General features: G+C 44.0%; 1 protein-coding gene across 4 annotated transcripts in view; it reads left to right on the forward strand.

Annotated features, from left to right (window-relative positions):
* Positions 1 to 1,887: 1,887 nt before the first annotated feature.
* LOC138299037 (zinc finger protein 436-like) overlaps positions 1,888 to 21,392 on the forward strand; it is an 87,977-nt gene continuing 68,472 nt past the window's right edge. For 2 of the 4 annotated variants that reach the window (XM_069236964.1, XM_069236972.1), the window contains exon 1: positions 2,587 to 2,783. In XM_069236964.1, coding sequence (XP_069093065.1) covers positions 2,760 to 2,783 — 24 coding nt within the window. In that variant the 5' untranslated portion in view covers positions 2,587 to 2,759. Of the gene's footprint in view, positions 1,967 to 2,586; positions 2,784 to 21,392 lie in introns of those variants that run through there. The other 2 variants (XM_069236992.1, XM_069236982.1) reach the window with 2 other exon arrangements.

Raw genomic sequence — 21,392 nt, forward strand, 5'->3', positions numbered from 1 at the left:
CTCTGCTGGAGCTCTCTTGCGATTTTCCCATTCTTCTCCCGAACTCTCCGTCAATTCTCCTGGACCCTGTAGGACAATTTCACCCTATGGTCCTTCAGGGCCACCTCTCTCTAGTGGCTTGGAGGATTTCTGGGCACGCTGGGAGGACGGTCTACTTTCACAGGAAGCTGAGAAATTCATCAGACAAGCCTGGGCTCTGGGCACATGCAAACGGTAGAAGTCTGCGTGGCATCGATGGGCTCATTGGTGTTTGGGAAAACGTATCGATCCCATGGGGGCCCAAGTTATGGATATCATAAACTTTCTTGCTGAGCTAGCGGAGATAGGGTTATCTTATTGCTCCATAAACTCCTTTAGATCAGCGATATCAGTGGGTCATCCCCCACTCCACAATTGTCCGGTGGGGGAGCCCCCTTGGGTGTGCAAATTGCTTAAGGGTATTACAATATCCAGAACTCCGGAACCCAGGTACTCGGAATTATGGGATGTCAATCAGGTTCTGCGGCTCTTATCTTCGTGGCAGGATAACCAATACCTCTCTCAGAAGTTGTCAGCTAAATTAGCTATACTGCTGTGTCTGATTTCATGCAAAAGAGTGTCAGACGTCAGAGCACTGGATGTCTCGGCAAGGGTTTTTTCCCCGGAAGGGGTGACCTTCACGGTATCTAGGAGAACCAAGTGTAATATCAGGTTGGTAACCTATCCAGCTTTTCCTCACGCACCAAAGCTATGAGTAGTGAGATGCCTCAAAACTTATGAGGAGGTGACGGCTGAATTTCGGTCCCCTGGAGAACGACAATTGTTGATTTTGATAAAGAAACCTTTTAAGGCAGTCTCTACCCCTTCCATAGCTAGGTGGGTCAGATGGATTTTGGGGGAAGCAGGTATCAATGTACAGGTCTTTGGGGCACACTCCACCAGGAGAGCTATGGCCTCCAAAGCCATCCAGGTAGGCGGCAGACTGGAGGACATCATGGATACTGCGGATTGGTCATCAGAATCTACTTTTAAAAAATTATATTTTAAGCCTATTCATGAGTCAACCTCTTTGGTGGTAAGTAAACTTTGAACTCGCATAATCCTCGCCTCCGGTCCTGACATAGAATGAGAAATTTCCTAGCTATCGAGAAGGAAAGTTTCAATTCTATTGAGGACACGGAGCCGAGGATTACCCCCCCACACAAGGAATGGTTCTCCCACCCGGGAGATGTTGGAGGCATCATCGGTTTGTAGTGGTATCTATGCTTACAATCGATATATGCAAATTCAAGATATATTTGTTGCTCATTTGTTAATGGCTCTGTATGTTTCACATGGGTTGAAGGACACTGCAATATATTCAGAGTATGCTTATTTCACTTGTTGAGTTTTCTTTGAATGGACTCTTCCTTCGTTTAATATGTGATGTTGCTCTCGTAGGTTCAGAGGCGGCAACAAACTGAGGATTCTGAACTTCCCTCTGCAGTGAAGTCGAGGGCGACGGAAGGCGGCAAGGGATATTTATACACGGAGACGGAACCAGCGTTGATTGGACTGTGGTTACCATGGGAATATTGTCTCATGAGCGCCGTAGTTTTTTTGTTAAGCACTTGTTAAAAATTGAACTTGCTGTTGTAATAAAGAGTGAACAAAGATAAACATAATCCTAGCCTCCATGTCCTTAATAGAATTGAAACTTTCCTTCTCGATAGCTAGGAAATTTCTCATTCTTCGTGGTTTTATGGGGGACTAGATGATTGCATCAGTTCAGCCTATGGCTACAGCTATGTGTCTTTGTTGGGACTTTGGAGAATCCAGTTGGAGATCAGGTTCGCAAACAGGTCCTTGAAGCTCCCAGCAGAGTTATCGCTGTGCGGGACGTGAACCGGAAATCACTCGAAGAACGACTGAGCATCCTCCTACTCACAGAAGACCGAGGCTCTTCGGAGCAGGCTCGGGATGAATCACCGGGGAAGTTCAAAGAGTGGTACGTCTTTTTAATACTAGCACATTGTCTGTAAATTTCAGAGGGAGGGGAAACAAAAGTCTAATAAGAATAATATGTCGTGTGTTACTGGACGGAGACTGATACCGGGATAATAGTAACAGCTAGCTGTTTGTTCTGCACTGTGTGTTCAGAGAAGTAGCCATGTGGGGATGGCGTCATTTCCGTTCAGTCCTGTGACATAGTATGCAGGACAAAGGCGTTTATAAAGCATAAGAAACGATCAGTATAGCACCTAAAGGTAAATGTCGTGCAGAAACCTACCGGGGTTTGATAAATAATACTTATCTTACTTACCAACAAAATACATTTTAATAATTGCCAGTATACAATGTCCTTGCCATGCATGAGTTTCGTTTGCCTGGTGCATTTATTTACCGTTTTTCTGTCACGAAGCAACATTCGCACATTACCACTCTTTTGGGGGCACAGGGGGTGGGGTGGCACTGGGGGGCGGGAGTCCCACAACCGCAACCTAAAAACCTGTCAACCTGACTTTTGCAGGCAAGTGTTTCCCCACCGGAGCATGCAGGAAGGGATATGTTTTGATGCACTACTTTTGTGAGCATGCGTCACGGTGATGTACGTGTGATTAGTATCCCATTGAATGCAGATGCGCAGTAGATTGAATGAGACCTTCTTGACCTGTTTAGTCCTGTCCCAGGAAGGGGGGTGTTGCGTCCGGAATCTGACTCCCTAGTCTCACTCGTTGCTTAGTGAGGGCTTTAGAGACCGCTTTTACGCCCGGGAAATACAGGAAAAAAACAGGAGTGAAATGTCCCTGCAGGGCCCAGATAAGGTAAGCGAAGCGCACTGTACACTGAAGATGCACAATCTGTAGTTACACATTGAATTTATAGGTCTGTTTAGATATTTAGAGCATTTGTTATTTCTGACCACATCTTCGGTGACCTTGGAGTATCGGTGCAGGTTTGTATCATCGAAATGTAACAAGGGTGTGAGAGGACATAAATTATAAATACCCTGCATAATCGCAAAGCTAAATGTTGCAATGTAGAAAAACTTTTAAGTCAGAATAGGGGTGCTGAAGTACCTCTCCGCACCACAAATCACTGCTGACAACTCTTCCAGACTGCTGGTCTCTTGCCTCCCTTGGTGTTATTGCAAACGACACTGACTGATTCTCCTCTTAACTCTTGTCGCTTGGTTCTTCACCCTCCTGCCACTCCCCACTCAATGAGCTGGCATCTCCAAAGGCTCTGCGCCGAGTCCTCTCCTTCTTGATCACACGGGCCATATCCATTTTCTATCCTTTGCTCAGCTTGCTGATTAATTTGATCTTCATAAATCCCAGTTCTTCCATACCTCCAAATCTGACATGTGCTGACTACATACTAAAGGGTATTGATGGCGGCACCACACCATAATACTCTTGAGGCTAAACTCATCCTGGGACCCCTGGGCCAGGAGGCATTTTAGGCTCCTCCTTAACACTCCTAATCCCTTACACACTGTGCAAGCTGCCTGGGAGTGGGGCGTGAGGAAGATAGATAATGATTAGTGGTGGGAGACCAAAATGGAAGCTTGGATGTTACCCACCCCCTCTAATTTAAGACTGATAAAAATTTGTTACTTTCACAGGATTTACTTTTGCCTCAAGCAATTATGAAAAATGGGCAGATCCCTAGCATAGTATGTATGCGTTCCCACAATCCAGAAGGAACTTTCTACCATATGATCTGGACATGCCCTGTTAGGACCAAATACTGGCACTCCGTACAGAATACTTTAGCGAGTATGCTTTGCACGCCCACCGATCTGGACCCCAAGGAGAAGCACTGAACTCTCCCCACCCTCTCACCCTGCTGCAAGTCTGGATCGGAAGCATGGAAAAGCAAGGGGAATCAATGACTGAAGAGAGTTTAGAAAGCAAAATGAGGGAGATATGGAAAGGAGGGAGGGAGCAGCAGACGGTGCAGGGGGAGTGGGAGGGAGAAAGAAGAAATAGTATCTCAATCACATTGGGTGCAGCTGACGGGCATGGATTAAGTTGAATCAATCTGTGCTTGGTCCCTGCTCCACAGAAAGGATTGGAAGTGACATTTGAATTGCACTGGCCAATTAGGAGGCTGAAAAGAGCAGTGAAACAGATGTCAACAGCAAAAATGGTAAGCAATGGGCAGGCTCAAAGCCCTTTAATGTAAACAATAGTGTCTCACAAGCAAGAACACATACAGCGCATAGGCTGTTGCAGGTTCGACCTAAAAAGGAAAGAAGAACGCAACAAAACCTGGGAAAATCAATAGATTTCGCCCTTGCAAGACCTATTGGCGTTGTCAACTATTTTAAAGATGTTACACAGCCACACGGGCTGAAGTTGCAACATGGCTGAAAGCAAATAGAAGCAAAGCTATAAGGCATGGCCTGCATTTATCGCATCATAGGGGAACTCTTTGGCTCTGTTAAAGTATTTTAAAGATATTACACAGCAGTACAAGCTGCTGTGCAACATGACTCAAAGTAAATAAAAACAAAGCACTGTGGTGCTTTGTTTTTATTTACTTTACTGCCATGGCTGCTATGCCTTTTCCCAATGTACTAAGGCTTTTTTGGCTATTTGGAGAGGGTCATGCTTACGCCCCTATAACTTTTTGTCCAGATAAGGTATCCAGTCCAAATTTGCGTCCTGGGGATTCTAAAGGTACTTAGCGTTTGTCGATTCCCCTGGAAAGGACCGAGAAAATGGCCAAAATAAAGTACAATTTTAAGGGTTTTTGGGAAAAAGTGGCGCAGAAGAAAGCATCTGTTTTTTTCCCCTGCAAATTGCATCAACAAAGGGTTTGCTGTGCTAAAATCACCATCTTTTCAGCTTTCAGGATCAGGCAGACTTGAATCAGAAAACCACATTTTTCGACACAGTTTTGGCATTTTACTGGGACACAACCCATATTCCCCATTTTTTTGTGCTTTCAACCTCCTTCCAATGAGTGGTAGAAATGGCTTGAAACCAATGGTGGATCCCAGAAAGCTATATATTTCTGAAAAGTAGACAAAATTCTGAATTCAGCAAAGGGGTCATTTGTGTGGAATCCTTCACGGTTTTCCTATAGAAAGTAACAGTTGAAATAAAAAAATAATGAATTTGAGTGACAAAAACAGCCATTTGTGTCTAAAGTTTCATCTGTATCTCTTTCTTACTATGACAGATTTAAAAAAACAATATACTGTTATGTCCGCTGGACCTTTCTGGTTGCGTGGATATATAGCGCTTGTAGGTTCACCAAGAACCTGAGGGACCAAGAGCCAGTTTCTAAGCTGCACCTTGCAATGTTTTTTCATTGTGATCCGGGTATACAGCAATTCATTTGGTAAAATATATATAGTGAAAAATAGGTGTTAAGGAAACTTATGTATTTCCAAAATGGGCACAGAATATGAAGTTTAGAAGTAGAGGGTATTTGCACATCTCTGAATTAGTAGGTACCCATACTAGCATGTGAATTAGAGGGCATTTCTCAAAATGACTTCTTTCTTACATTTGGAAGGTACAAATGCAGAGAAAGACCATTGGAAATAACACTTGTTCTACTATTCTGTTCCCCCCAAGTCTCCCAATAAGATTGGTACCTCACTTATGTTGGTAGGCCAAGTGCCCACAACAGGAAATGACCCAAAATGCAACATGGACACATCACATGTTTCCTCTGAAAATGGCTTGTCTCTTGCAAAGTGCCTACCTGTGGATTTATTGCCCTAGCACAGCAGGTACTGAGGGAAACCTAGCAAACCTGTACATTTTTTAAAACTAGATGCCCAGGGGATTCCAGGATGGGGGGACTTGTATGGCTCTCACCAGGTTCTGTTACCCAGAATCCCTTGCGAACCTCAAAATGTGTCTAAAAAACATATTTTCCTCACATTTCTGTGATGGAAATTTCTGGGATCTGAAGGGAGCCACAAACTCCCTTCCACCCAGCATTTTCATAAGTCTCCTGATAAAAATGGTACCTCGCTTGTGTGGGTAGGCCTAGTGCTTGCAGCAGTAAATGGCCTAAAACATGGACACATCACATTTTTATACTGTAAACTGACCCCTTTTTTTGCAGTGTGCCTAGCAGAATATTTTGGGCTGTAGCTTAGCCGGCATCTAGGGAAACCTAGCAAAGCTGCACATTTTTGAAAACGAGACACCTAGGAGAATCCAGGATGGTGTGACTTAAGTGGCCCGAACCAGGTTCTATTAACCAGAATCACTTGCAAACCCCATAATGTATCTAAATAAAACAGATTTTCCTCAAATTTCTGTGATGAAAAGTTCTGGATTCTGTACGGAGCCACAAACTTCCTTCTACCCAGTGTAATTGTTAATCTCCTGATAAAAATGGGTCCTCACTTGTTTGGGTGGGCCTAGTGCGCGCAGCAGGAAATGTAAAAAAACGCAGCATGGTCACATCACATTTTTCCATGCAAAACTGACATGTTTTTTGCAAAGTGGATAGCTGTGATTGTTTTTTGGGGCCCTAGCTCATCTGACACCTAGTGAAATCTAGCAAACCTGTACATTTTTGAAAACTAGATATTTAAGGGAATCCAGGATGGGTTGAGTTGCGTGGCTCTCACCAGTTTGTGTTACCCAGAATGCCTTGCAAACCTCAAAACTGGACTAAAAAACATTTTCCTGACATTTCTGTGATGGAAAGTTCTGGAATCTGCTCAAAGCGACAACCTTCCTTCCACCCAGCATTCTCCTAAGTCTTCTGATAAAAATGGTACCCCACATGTGTGGCTGGGCCTAGTGCCAGTGACAGAACATATCAAACCTGGTGCCTAGTGGGAGGGCTCTGCTCTTCTGCTGGGCTGCCCTCTGCCTCTTTTCTCTTTTTCTCTTCCTTTTTATTCAGTGTGGTGTTTTTGTGCCTTTTGCTTCAGCGCTTTTCTCTTTTTTTCTGCCTCTTTCCCTTTTTTCCTCCTTTTTCTTTTAGTGCGCTGTCTCTGTGCCTTTTTCGCTTTCTGTGCTTCTTTTCCTCATTTTTCTCCTCACTTCTCTCATTCTCCCCGCTGCTGCTGCCCCTGCGGCCCCACCCCTCTTTTTTCGTGCTGTTCCCGCCTCCCAGCAGTCCTCTCCTCCCTCCCTCCCTACCTAATGGTGTCCGCTGTGCGACCGCTCACAGCGGGTGCACCTAAGGCAAGCCGGTCTGCGACCAGCGCCAGGACCCCTGGACCTCTCACCCACCACCACTACACGCCAGCAGCACTCATCGCATTCAACCCAGTACACGACAACAACTGTAAGCAGGCATCTCCAAGCAACACCAAGGTACCCTTCACCTGTTGCCACTGCAAATTCACCAGCCTCCGTCACTCAAGCTCACCCCTGAGGACCCACAAAGCAGAACACAGCCTCAGATGTATCCTGATCAACACTCGCTCCATCCACAGGCATGCCATTGAACTCTGGAAACTCATCAACACCACATCCACGGACGTCGCCTTCCTCACAGAAATTTGGCTTAACCACTCCTCGGCTCCAGACATCGCATCGCCTTCCCAGAAGGCTACAAGATCATCTGTAAAGACCGCACAAACCGCCTCGGGGGAGGCATCGCCATCATCCACAAAGAGTCCCTACGCCTATCCACCAGCACTGAAGACTCCACAACCAACATTGAACTCCTCCACTTCTAGATTGGAACCAACCCTAACACCACTCTGCGGGGCACCCTCATCTACAGGCCGCAGCCCCCCGCCTCCCATTCTGCGATGCCATCACTGACTTAGCCACCTGCCACACTCTTACATCTAAGGACTGCATCCTATTGGGGGACCTCAACTTCCACCTGGAAAACCCATATGACAACAACTCCACCACCCTGATCGAAAACCTCGCCAACCTCGGACTCAAGCAACTAGTCACTGCACCCACTCACTCGGCCGGTCACACACTGGACCCCATTTTCTCTGCCAGCAACCACGTTTCCGTCAGCCACACCACCAAACTCCAATGGACTGACTACTGCTGCATTCACTTCACCATCAACAAACCCATCGGTCACTACCCCGCTCCCCAACTTCCCTGCAGAAATTGGAACAAGGTCACTGAAGCCCAGCTCAGCGCCAGCCTCAACGCAACACCCTCCTAAGCCGACGACCACATCAACACTGCCACGCACAACCTCCACGAATGGATCACTGACTGCGTCAACATCCTCACCCCCTCAAGACACCCCACCACAGAAGCGCAGCCAAGAAAGCAAACTGGTTCCACCCGCACTCAAAGAATTGAAGCAGGTCTGCAGACGTCTAGAAAGGAAATGGCGCACCAACAAGATCCCCGCAAATAACGAAACCTTCAAAAACTCTGTCAAACACCACCACCAGCTCATTAGGACCACCAAAAAACTTGCCCTGCAACAACACATCAATAAAAACACCCACAACAGCAAGGAACTTTTCACCGTCCTCAGAGAACACCAACCCCAACTCCAACTCCACCGACATCCCCCCCGTCGCAAGAACTCTGCCAAAGCTTTGCCAACTACTTCCATCAGAAGATCGCAGACATTTACAACAGCTTCACCACCCAGGGACCCCCCACAACACTCGCCACCAGCCCGTCGACCGAAGCGTCACCTTGCCCGCCCCCCACCCTCCTCCGCTGGAACAACATCACCGACAATGAGACCCGCAACACCATGCAGCCATCCACTCAGGAGCACCCACCAACCCCTGCCCTCACCACATCTTCAACAAAGCCAGCAACATCATCGCACCAAAACTCCGGCATACCATCAACCGCTTCTTCGAAACTGCCACCTTCCCAGAGAGTTGGAAACACGCCAAGATCAAACCTGCACTGAAGAAACCCACCGCCAACCCGACAGACCTCAAGAGCTACCGGCCCATTTCCCTGCTCCACTTTCTGGCCAAAGTCATTGAAGAAGCAGTCAACAAACAACTCACCGCCTTCCTGGAAGCCAACAACATCCTGTACCCCTCTCAGTCAGGATTCAGAAGCAACCATAGCACCAAGACTACCCTCCTTGCCGCTACAGATGACATCCGCACCCTCCTCGACCGAGGCAAGACCGTCGCCCTCATCCTCCTGGACCTTTCTGCCATCTTTGACACAGTCTCACACGACACGCTGCGCACCTGTTTCTCCGACGCCGCCATCCGAGACTCAGCACTTTAATGGCTTTCCTAGTACCTCACCTGCAGAACACTGAAGGTCCGACTCCCCTCCTTTCTCTCCGAAGCCACCAAGATCAGCTGCTGCATCCCCCAAGGATTCTCGCTGAGTCCCAAACTCTTCAACCTCTACATGACCCCACTGGCCACCATCGTCTCCTACGCCGACGACAGCTAACTGATAGTCTCCCTCACAAACAACCCGACCACCACCAAGAACAATTTCCACGAAGGAATGAAAGCAGTCGCTTTCGGATGAAAGAAAGTTACCTCAAGCTAAACTCGGACAAAACAGAAGTCCTCATCCTCGGCTCCACACCCTCCGCCTGGGACGAGTCCTGGTGGCCCACTGCCCTTGGAAACGCCCCCACACCCACTGACCACGCCCGCAACCTCTTAGACTCATCGCTCTCAATGGACCAACAGGTGAGCGCAGTCTCATCGGGTTGCTTCCACACCCTGAAAGTACTGAAAAACAATGCTACTTCAGAAAAAGTTTCCTAAAATAAGGAATCCCATTGATTAACAGAGTATAAGAAAAAAAAGAAAAAAGACAGAACAAAGAAAAACAAGGGAACACAAAAATAGATACATAAAAGAGTGAAAATATACCGCTAATACAAAACAAGAGAAGCCAACAAACCCAATCGTTCGTAACTCAACAATAATATAAACAATTAGATATTTATTTCAAATTTCCTTCATGTGTATTAACATTTAATCTATAAAGATAATATGAAACGAATTTATATATATCCTGGGAAAAACACATAAAAAAAAACAGTATACGATCACACCAAACAGTCATACAAGTTAAAAAGAATAACCCAGACAACTGATACACAAGACAAGAGTACCATCCCTATATATTTCCCTTAATTACAAACCACTCCCCAGTGAAACACGCTATCCAATGTTATAATCACAATGGGAATTCCCCATAACAGTATTATAATGTCCATACAATGTATATTGATGATGTCTTTGCAGTCTTGATTCACTAAATAATGGCTGTATAACAGGAGTGAATATTCTTCTATCCTAAAAATAAGGTCAATCAATAATTACCTCGTAGTGGGGAGCGGCCCTTGCCCAAGGGGCCACTCCCCAATTTAGGCCAATCTGCCCCCACAGGGACATATTACAGCCAAAATGAATTCCCAAATATTGGGAACAGCCCTTGCCTAAGGGGCTACTCCCTGTTCTCAAAAAACATCCCTGGTGTCTAGTGGGGAGGATCCCAAGCAGGGATCCACTTGTGACAGGTACCATTGGAAAGAGGAGATTCTCCACTTTTCAATGATACCTCTCCTGTGTGCTTTGTTGCTCGAGGGGCTGAGATAGTTCAGCAAGCACCAAAGCAGAGAAAGTGAAATGAGCCAATTGGCAAATTTTATTTTCACTTTAACGACATGCGTGGTCATCATTACATTGGGAAAAAAATGCCTTGGGCGGCTCCAGAGGTTAAAAAAAAAAAAGAAGAAAATCCCTCAGCTTTTTACAACAGAGGGATTTGGCGCTCGTGTAATGAGGAAGGAATGGTTCCGTCCTTCGCACATGAGCGCCGGTGCGCATGATGAAACTATTCTGTCATGTGCACCGAAGGGGTTAAGACATGTTGCCAATTCCTGTTTTGTTTCATGGTCTTCTTGTCTTCAGTCAAAAAGGCACCAGTCTCAGATGAAGTGTCAGTTGCGCTGATAGTAAATTGATGTAAGTAAATTACATCAGCTTCACAGCCCACCTAGCGGACTGCTTCCCCTGCCAGTGCATTTTCACTAAAAAGGAAAAAATCCACACACTAAGCCAAAACCTAGGCCTAACAAAGCCAGTAAAGTCACCCAACTTGCAAGCAAGATGTCTAATGGGCCACTCCGAGCCTGCACGTGTTGGAGTAGCTGGAAAATACACTTGTCAAATATCTCACACGTGCCCTTTTGTACACCAGTGTAGGTCTGCTCCTTTGCTAAAACTTGCTACAGCAAATCAAAGTGTAAAATCGACTTTATTTACTTTAAAAACTTTAAGACATGTTGCACGGCAACCTGTACTGCTGTGCAGTATGCCTTACAACAGATTGGGTAAGGGGTGGGGGAGTGGCAAGCAACCCGCTCCTCTGGGGAGTGGATGTGACTTTACAGACAGAACTGCTGATTGGGGAACCAGGTTCAAGTCTTGGTGTTGGCTCAAACTCCTGTGATTCTGGGTAAATCACTTAGGGCCACATGTATCAATATTTGGAATAGCGATTACCTAATTGTGATTTTTTGCAAATGGCAATTAGGTAATCGCTATTTGAATGTATGAAACTTCAGGAATTTCATTTAGAGCTTCCCAGTGGCTCGCAAATCGACCTACCTCATTAAAATCCGTGAGGTAGGTAGCAATTTGCGACGCATTAGGAAACGCTAAAATGACGAGGATGGTGGCCTTCTGGTTTGAGCAGGTCACCATATCTGTGATTGCTTTTAAATGAAGCAATTTTTTTTTTTAAATGCAGCCCGTTGTCCTTAAAGGAAACGGGATGTGTTTTAAAAAGAAAAATGAAAAGTTTTCTTTTCATTTTTTAGGAGTAGGCAGCGATCCGTGGGGCCCCTCCTCTTATAAAAAAAAAAAAAAAAAACTTTTTCACATGTATTCACAAAGGGGAAGGGGTCCCTTTCACATTTGCGGAAGGGTTACCACAAAAATGCAAATGTTTTCTGACTGCATTTTGGTCACAAAACATTCCTTCATACCTTTGCGATCGGTATGAGAAAGGGACACCCTTGACACACCCCTTCCTAATACCGAATTGGTATGTAGTCACAATACCAAAATGTGATTCCGTAACATGTTACCAAATCGAAAATTGGAATTCATACGTACCAAAATGCATTTTTGTGGTCGCAAACGGCCAGATCGGGATGTTTACGACCACAAAAATGCATGATGCATTTGGCTCCATATCTCCCTATGCCTAAAAAACTAAAAAAATGTGCTATTGTATAATAAAACAAAAATAAATGTGCGCTTGCGTAATGTTACCAGTGCTCATGTAAAGCGCTCCAATACCTTTGGTGGAGTTTGCGCTACATAAATCTGCAAAAAAAAAAGAACAATTTAAAAAGAAAACAACAAGAGGGAGGAGAGTGGTAAACAAAGGCAGAGAGGTGGCTTTGAGATCACAGGCGCAGGAGGAGCCAAAAAGCAAAAAAGAGTAACTGAAGCAGCCTGTGTCCAGTGGAAGAACACTGGCCATAAGAAGCAGTACTTGGTCCATGCTCCACAGCAGTGAAGATTGAAGCCCAGAAGGAAACCAGAGGCATTGACTAATAGTAAGCTAGAAAGCGAGAGTGACATGGGAGCCAACCAGTAGTAAGTAAAGGTAAGTAATGGGCAAGCTCTAACCCTCATTTAAGTTTTTCTTTATTTTAAAAAACAATATATTTCGCTTACAGCGCCTGCGTGCTATAAGTGAAATCTAAAAAGGAAACAAAGAGTGAAGGAAAGCAAACAGAAAGAACAAAAAGAAAGGAAAGAAAGCAAAACGGAAATAACAAATTAAAGAGAGCAAAAGGAAAGAAGAGAAAATAAAAAAGATTGACAGAAGGCGGGAAAAAAAATGAAATAAAAGTATTACAAGTGGTGCACGTTAAACATGATCAAAGCTGACTTTCTTCCCTCGGCAAAGTTTATTAAAGAACCATTGGTGTAATTGAGCCAAGAATAAACGTGTTCTGAAGATTTGTCCACTTATGAATTCACATGTTTAAAATTGAAGCTTTCGCCTTGCGTAATGCATGAATAGTAAAAAGAGGATAATAATGCAGAACAGTTTCAAATGGACTTACTCTGTTTTGCTGTGAAATACCAGCAGTCAGATAAGCAAAGAACCCTTCAAAAGGAATTTAAAACACCATTGCCAGGAGACTGGAACTTAAAAAAGTGTGTAATGTGGCCTGTGTTAACATCTGTTAGAAAGGTCCTGCTTTCCTTAGAGGGTCTAATCACAAAGGCAACCTAAAGTAATTATGAAGTCAAAACAAAAAGATTGGCACTGAAGGAAACTACCTTGTATGCAAATGTGCTCACTGTGAAAGAGCAAAATGCAGTTACTCAAAGTGAAGTTAACCAGTGGCAGAAGTAGACTGACCCATTGCCCTATACTGTAGTGGGTGAAAGCAAAATGTGACTAACACAATAACAAACTAATGGATGAAGAGAGGTTGCTGAAAGCCCTTTTAATTAAGTATATTATACATTGCTTTAGTAAAATCAAGAGTTCCTGGCTAATGCCTGACCTAAAAATAAAGTAAGCAGTGTTTTCATTGTGCTTGGTCAAAAGCTATGCACAAGAGTTGTGAGTATGGGTGCTTGTGCTGTGTGCTGAGCAGTTGCCTTGCTCTGTCTCAACCTTCATTTCACATGGCCATAGGCTTCGCACTGGGGGTTCTCTGGACACTGGGATGGGAGCAGGGCCATGCCTAAAGGCATGACAATCCATTAGGTGGGTACAGAGGCATGGCCAAAAAAGGGACTTTGCAATGGCTTAATGTTCACAGGGCCAGGTGATGTTATGGGCTATTATTTCAAAGGTCGTAAAAATATTCTGGTTCCTCCCCAGTAGTATATTTTTGTTAAACAGACAATTGTACATTAGGAAGGACTCTAATGGTTGCTCTTTCTTCTGCAAAAGGGATGATGGCACTGATGTTTAGGTCTCGGATAAACAGTACTTGTGCTGTCTCTTCGAGACATGTTGTATATGCTTTGTGGGCTTCAGCCCACCCATAGGCTTCCCATTTACTGGCTCCATCGTCGCTCTCCTACTCTTTCTCCATGACATGCATTTGTCATGCCTTGTGCTGTGTTTAGCCCTCCCCGAGAGCAATGACCAAGTACTATATAAATCCACTGGTCACCATTTTAGCATCTGTTTTAGGAGCTACTTTTTTTTGTTGAAAAGCAGTTCATATAATCTGTCTTGTTTTCACTCCATTCGAGCTTCTCTGTAAACAGGTCGGTAAATCTTGTTCTTGTCTTGTCACATTTGCTGAGCATTCCAATGCCGAGGTCAAGAGCTTGCATGCTTAATGTTGACAAGCCAGCTTATTTGTTGTTAAAACTATCACTGTACTCATGGCGATGTTGGAGTGCAGATATATATATACCCGAATAATTGGGTATTTAGCCAGCCTCCAGTTTGCACTATTTTGAGTATATTTACTTCCTTAATCGCTTCTCCCTGTGAAGCTGATTTCGCATGTGGTCCCTTGATGAAGTGACCATCCGGCAAGGGGGCGTTAACATTTCTAGAACGTATGATGTAAAAGAGAAGAATTTTGTCGTGTGGGGGGGTCATTGTTCAGAATGAGCTATATAAACATTGCCACTTGTACATAGGAAACAGATTTTGGAAGTCAGGTGGTCACTGTCACCTGTTGATACTCTAGCTTGGTAACACCGCTCCAATATGGCTGCTATGTTGCTACATGCCTTGTCCTTTGCCAACTGTATTTCACACTTAGTTTTCCCCAGGCGTCCTCAGTTGTCTTGTTCTTTCTTTAATTTCCATGACTGTCACTTTCCAGGGTCAGGCTTTAGTTGTCTTATCTTACGATGCCATTTGTTCCCTGGTGCACTGTGCTGGGTGCTGCCTTCTTGGCAGAGTGGTAGCTGCTAGAGGCTGAGCATGGAGCATTTCGTGCAGGGCTGCAGAGCTGCCCTAAGGGTAAGGAGCGCAGGGGAGGGAAGAGTTCAATGTGCACACTCATAGCAATATCTGCAGATGCTGCACTGCACTTTTGCTTTGTCTGCTGTCTCCTGATATGTAAATTGAAGAACAGTGCACTCTCTGTACGACACTACTCATTGCACTGTATATGATAAAACCACTATGGATTCTGCCCAGCAGTGCGCCTGCTATACAACACCTGCAGTAGTCGACATCAGATCCAAATACATATAGATCATATGCACACATTCAGATTAACTTTGTAATATTTTCTTGCCCTGATGAGTTGTCCCACTGCATGAGGCACTACAGCAGTACATAGAAAATGGGTGTTGTGATATTTGCACATCTAATTAGTTCCTTTTTTGTATTGTGTGTTCTTGTGGCCTCTATATTTTATAAGTACTAGTCAGTGTTAAAAGGTTCCTTAAGGAATGATGTTTGACTACTTTTCTTTAAAACCTGTTTTCAGAATCGGTGTACACACCCAGTGGCTGGTTGGTGATTTCCTTGCTTTAAAATACAATCACATATAAAGATAAATGTACACATGCTGTACGTGGTCTATATCAACAGAACTTTCACACATTACATTGCGCCTGATGTATTCTGTGCTAAAATCACTGCTTAAACTGGTTACGTTTATCCTCATAGGCACAACTACAAAGTATCTGAATAAATTGCATGCTGTAGCCTGCGAGTACAATACTAAATACATTTTTAATGGTGCATAGTGTTCATGGCACCCTGGAAATTTACTGGAAGGTCTATATTGTACTCACAGCAATGCGCACCTTTGTAAAACCGACCCGCTTTCGCATATTATTCACTCACTGAATGTACTGTAGAACATGAAAGCACTATACATTGTATCATTTATATGGGCTGCACTTTTCACCCTCTGTGCCTCCATCTCCATCTGTGCACCCTGCACCGTCTTTGCGCTTTGCACACACTGTATAATTTCTAACCACCCACTTCACAAGGTGATCACTGTGTCCAGTATGCACACTGTAAATACAGTACACACTGCATCACAAGAATGTTATGCACTGCATACAATGCACCCACTAGAAATGCTGTATCCATTGTACACACTGTCCTTTTCACAATGTGGGCTGCTACTCTACCCATTCATATACTAAAATCAGTTCTCAATCACTGCAGTGGACATCTTGCACACTGTTCACACGTACTTGTACACTCAACTTACACACTTTAAATACAGTGCACACTGCGAACACTATGCACACTTTCTTGGGCCTACCTTGAACATTGAACTCAGCTTCCCTACTCCTTGATAAAAGACAATACCATTGACAACACCAGTACAACTCAGATTGCGAAGACCAATTGGCTTTGCCAGTGCCTGTTTTCATTAGACACTAGTGAGAGGCCCCTGCAATTGGATGGCTTGTTGAGGGTGCAGGTGATTGGTACGTGACTGCTGTTGGAGGCGTTGGAGAACTGGACTTAGCTGCTGCTGCCCCCAGTCAGTCTTTTAAAGATTGTTCTTCAGATCTACTTCTGCCACTAATGTGTACAAATATTCACCATGGATATTACGATATATCAGGCAAGAACAATGAAAGTTCATAAAGACAATTCAATTATTCTTTGGAGGGGTTGAGATTCCCAAATAGTATTTTCCCTTCCGTCAGTGTTTACGTAAAGTGTTTCTCCCTCAGTCGACTTCTCTCATTATTCTGAACAATCTTCATGGTAAGAATAAGATTCCTGGAAAGTAGAGGAACTGGCTGGTATTTATAGAGACACTCTTACTCCCATCTGATCCTTGCTTCTCCATTCTCTCCTAATGGAGTTGATTCTATCTATGAAAAACACAAAAGTGATGGGAGAAAGCTTGCAGTTAGCCTAGCCTATGACAATTGCTCACTTAGCATTCCGAGCCATCATTCTTTTGTCCACTGTGCCACATCAGATTAGACCCAGCTAAATGTAAGTCAGTCTTGACCCTGCTCCAATAGGAAAAGTCCAACCAGATCTGCCAAGCCAGACCCTCTCTGAACTGGAACACAAGCAACCATAGACTGGTTTCATCCTGATTCTATCTAACCTCTAACCCCCACCAAAGAATGAGGTTTGCAAAGGGTTCTGGGTGAAACAAATCTGGTGAGAGCTATGATTCCCCTAGGTATCTAGTTTTATAAAATGTACAGGTTTGCTGGGTATCCCTTGGTGCCAGCTGAGCAGCGGCTCAAAATCCACAGCTACTCACTTTGCGAAATTAGGGGTCAGTTTTGAGTGCAGGATGTGATGTATCCATGTTGTGTTTGGGGCTGTTTCCTGTCAAGGGCACTAAGCCAGTCCTCACAAGTGATGTCCCATATCTATCAAGATACTTAGGGGAATGCTAGGTGAAAAAAGGTTTGCGACTTGCCGCAGGTTCCAGAACATTCCAGACACAGAAATGAGAGGAAAATGTGTTTTAAAAAAAATATATATATATTTATTTTTTTAGCCAGAGTTTGAGGATGCAAGGGATTCTGGGTATTACAAAATTGGTGAGAGCCACGCAAGTCACCCCACCATGAATTCCCCTAGGTGTCTACTTTTCAGAAATGTACAGGTTTGTTAGATTTTCTTAGGTGCCAGCTGAGCTAGGGTCCAAAATCCACAGGTACCCACATTGGGGAAAAAAGGCAGCTTTCAGTGGAAAAATGTGATGCGTCCATGTTGTGTTTTGGCATGTTTCCTGTTGGGGCACTAGGCCTTCCTACAGAAGTGAGGTACCATTTTTACTGGAAGACGTGGGAACATAGAATAGTCAAACATTAGTTATTACAAATTAGATTTTGCTTTATTTGTGCCTTCAAAATGTAAGCCAGCACATGGGATAGAGCATGTTAAAAGAATAGCTTCTAAATCATATGTTTGTATGGGTATCTACAAATTCAGGGATGTACAAATAACCACTGCTCTTAAACTCCAAATTTTGTGCCCATTTCAGAAATACATAGGTTTTGTGATACCTGTTTTTAGGTTGCAGCCTACCAGACAGCGCCGCTGTCTAGTTTGCTAAAGACATCTTTGGGACATCCTGGGGCCTATGGATGCATTCTGCTCATTGATTACCATTGGTTTTGTGGTTTGTAGCTCACACTTTCTGGCTTTCTTTTTGCTGGCTTTATTTGCTTTAGAGCCTCCAGGTTCAGTTTGTCTGACCTGTTGCTTAAACTGTTTTTTCTGTACTCCACAAACTCGCTTTTTGTTATCAGGCCTTCAAATATTGTTCTTATCTCATCATTGTTGCTGTGCATTCAGAGACTGAGGTCAAATGTCAGGCACTGTCTTCCAAGGGCGCTTGTTTACTTTTCTTTCTCTGGCTTCAAAGTAGGAGGATTTATGTGACAATGTTGCTGGATACTGAGGAAAGGAAAGAGTTTTCTAGCACAGGACAACATTTAAATGAACTGTGCAAGTATTTCAGAATGTATCAGAATTATGAACTTGCAAATGAAGCTCATTTGTTTGTTAGTTCTGAAGTGTGTGGGAAACAAGTGCTTTAAAGTGATCAAAATGAATCATTAGACTAGGTGATGCAATTTCTACATATTTTTGTCTGTGTACTGCATAGTTTTATTAGTAAAATTGTAAGTCTGTGCAAATCTAATGGTAATTTCATTTGAAAATGTGTTGTCTCTCATGGCAGTTTGCTGCCACCCCATGAATACGCAACTCTATGCCACTCCACTCTGCACCAGTCCACACCACTGCACTCTACTCTGCACCACTCCACTTTATACCACTACATGCCATTATACTCTGCACCACTCCATTGTATGCCACTGCGCTCTATGCCACTTCACACTACACCTCTACTCTACCCTGTACCACTCTACTCTGTGCCAAATCACTCTTCGCCACTTCACTCTATTCCACTGTAATTATTATCCCTGCACTGTACACCACCCCAGTCTAAGCCACACCAATCTACTCTGTAAAACTCCACTCTATGCCACTGTACTGTTCGCCACTCTGCAACACTGCACTGTACACCACTACACACTGTGCCAATGCACTTTACTCTGTAACGATCACCTCTATGCCCCTGCAAAGTACCTCAATCCACTCTACGCCAACTGCATTCTACACCACTTTACACTATGCCATCACACTCTGCCACTCTACTCAACTGCACTCTACCCTGCACCACTCCACTCTACTCTCAAACAATCTACTCTTTAGCACTGTACTCAATGCCACTCTACTCCAGTCTGCACCATTCCACTCTATTCCACTGCACTCTGTGCCACTCTTCTTTTAACCACTGCACTATACCCTAATGCACTATACACAACTGCACTCTACACCACTGCTCTCTAAGCCACTCAACTCCTCTCTACACCACTGCACTCTGCCACTCTACTCTGCAACACTGGCACAGAAAATGGTATAGTATAATAAATCGTTATTGTTTAGATCTATTACAATCATTACAGTATATACAAGGACATATTCAGAAGAGAGCTCAGTAGTACAAGTGTAACATAGATAAACAAAGTGTGAGTGAAGTGTATATATGTTTTAAATAAAATAAAAGCAAACAGTTTAAAATGAGCGGACCTTAAAAAGATGGTTAAAATAAGACTAAAGAGTTCTGAGAGTGCACTGACTCCACAGGAGGAGAGAAAACGTAATTCATTTTCTACTATTTAGGTAATTTATTTTTTCTTGCTTTAAGGATCTCTCTACTCCCAGGAGGTATTTATCATGTAAAGAGATTCATCTCAGGTCAACTGAGTTGAGGTATGCCAGAATGGCTTGTCTGACAGAGCGCGTCCCTAACTGGTTCCAGATGGGGCGCAGCCATTTCCAACGGAGGTCTAAAGAAGAACTACAGAGGCAGATGGTGTGCATCAAGTCTTCAGTTCCAGAGCTGCATAATCTGCAGTTTTTTGCCCCTTCTGTCCTCAGCCCAGGCCATTGTGCATATACTGTATAATTGCAGGATCCCTTATCGATAGTTCAAATATCTGCTCTTGGCTCTGCCGTTTAAGGCTATACCAAGATATTCCTGCAGTTTTAAGGCTCTGTAGCTATTTAATGTAACCCAGGCATGCAAGCGCTTTTTTTAAAGCTGCCCTATCGTCTAGTGAAGAAATTATTTTTATGGTTTTATTGACCGCTTTTTTTAAGGTATCATGGCTCTCAGAAACCGGCCACAAATTGGCCAACTCAAATAGAGTAATTGTTTCCTCAAGGTAGGCCCACGCTGCTTAACGTGGCCTTTTCATGATATCCTTTCATATGTAGTAATTTAGTGTGAGCCTGCCGAGTTTGAGCTTGTAACAGAAAAGGACAAATGCTGCAGGCTCGCATGGGACTGTTTTGCTAGCCCAAACTCGCGCCTAATCTGTGCTGGTGATGCGTAACCTGGTAGCTGAAAGTTTTGTCTGTATATACGCATTGCCGTTGTCTTCAACATTGTTGCATCTCTCCCCTAGAGGGCCTCAGAGTCATATGCTTGGGTTGCTACTACTTGAGCCCTGGCAATTTCCAATGTGGGGCAGAATGAATGCCCCTTTTAAGTTCTTGAGCATTGTAGTAAGCTCAGCTACAAGAGAAATCCCCCTTCATTTAATTTCCTCCTTCTGCGATTTAAAAGAATCATTGTTGTTAAAAAGGCCTGGGTATTTGTAGTCTTTTGTCTCCTCAAGCTTATGTCGATCAAGATTCTAGCTGGCTTTGCCTTTTTGACTGCATCCGGCTAAGGTCATGATCTTGTTTTTTTTTTGTTTTTGCTGTTTATTTTCTTGCCATTAGCCAGGGAGTGTTCTTCAGTCACACCCAAAAGGTGTTGCGTGCCAACCCTGGTATGACTAAGTAGCGCCAGGTTGTCAGCGTATAGAAGATTTAACAAGTGTGTTGACCCTAGTTTTGGAGGATGCGAATTTACCAATGACTGGGCTTGGGATAGGTCAGCCCTTTGGCTATCTGCTGATGAACCTCCTTAGCAATAAGATCGCTGCTGCTGGAGTCCATCGATGACTCCCCAACTGATCCATTACTCTCCTGGTATGCTACTGTTAGGGGTTGCGGAGCTCCCTTTGGATTGGTCTGCAGGTTGAATTTGGCATATAGATGGGCGACCCAAACTTCTTAAGTGATACTGGATTCCACCTTGCAAATAGCATTGTTTTTTAGGACGTTCACCGTTTTCCAGAACCTGTTGGAATTGTGATGCTTAAGATCCCAAATAAGTATGGCCTAGGTCTCAATGTTTTGCCTCTTTATTGCCCAGATAGCATGTTTATATTCCTTCTTCGCATTTCTCAAGTTGCTAATGTGTTCTTCATTGGATGGAAACTAACAAACTGTCTGTAGGGCCTTATTAACTTTCTACTTTAATTGTTTCAGTGCTCCTACCTTGTGGGGTTTTATAGTAGTCAGAAGGATAGGTTGATATTGGACCCTTGAAGGTGTAATTTTGGAGGGAAACTGTGTCGTAAAGCTTTCTGTGAAGGCCTCCTATTGTTGTTGTGCAGAGTGTTCAAGTTGTTGGGCCTTAAGCAGATGAAG

The sequence above is a fragment of the Pleurodeles waltl genome, chromosome 1_2, assembly GCF_031143425.1.
Source record: "Pleurodeles waltl isolate 20211129_DDA chromosome 1_2, aPleWal1.hap1.20221129, whole genome shotgun sequence".
Lineage (NCBI taxonomy): Eukaryota > Metazoa > Chordata > Amphibia > Caudata > Salamandridae > Pleurodeles > Pleurodeles waltl.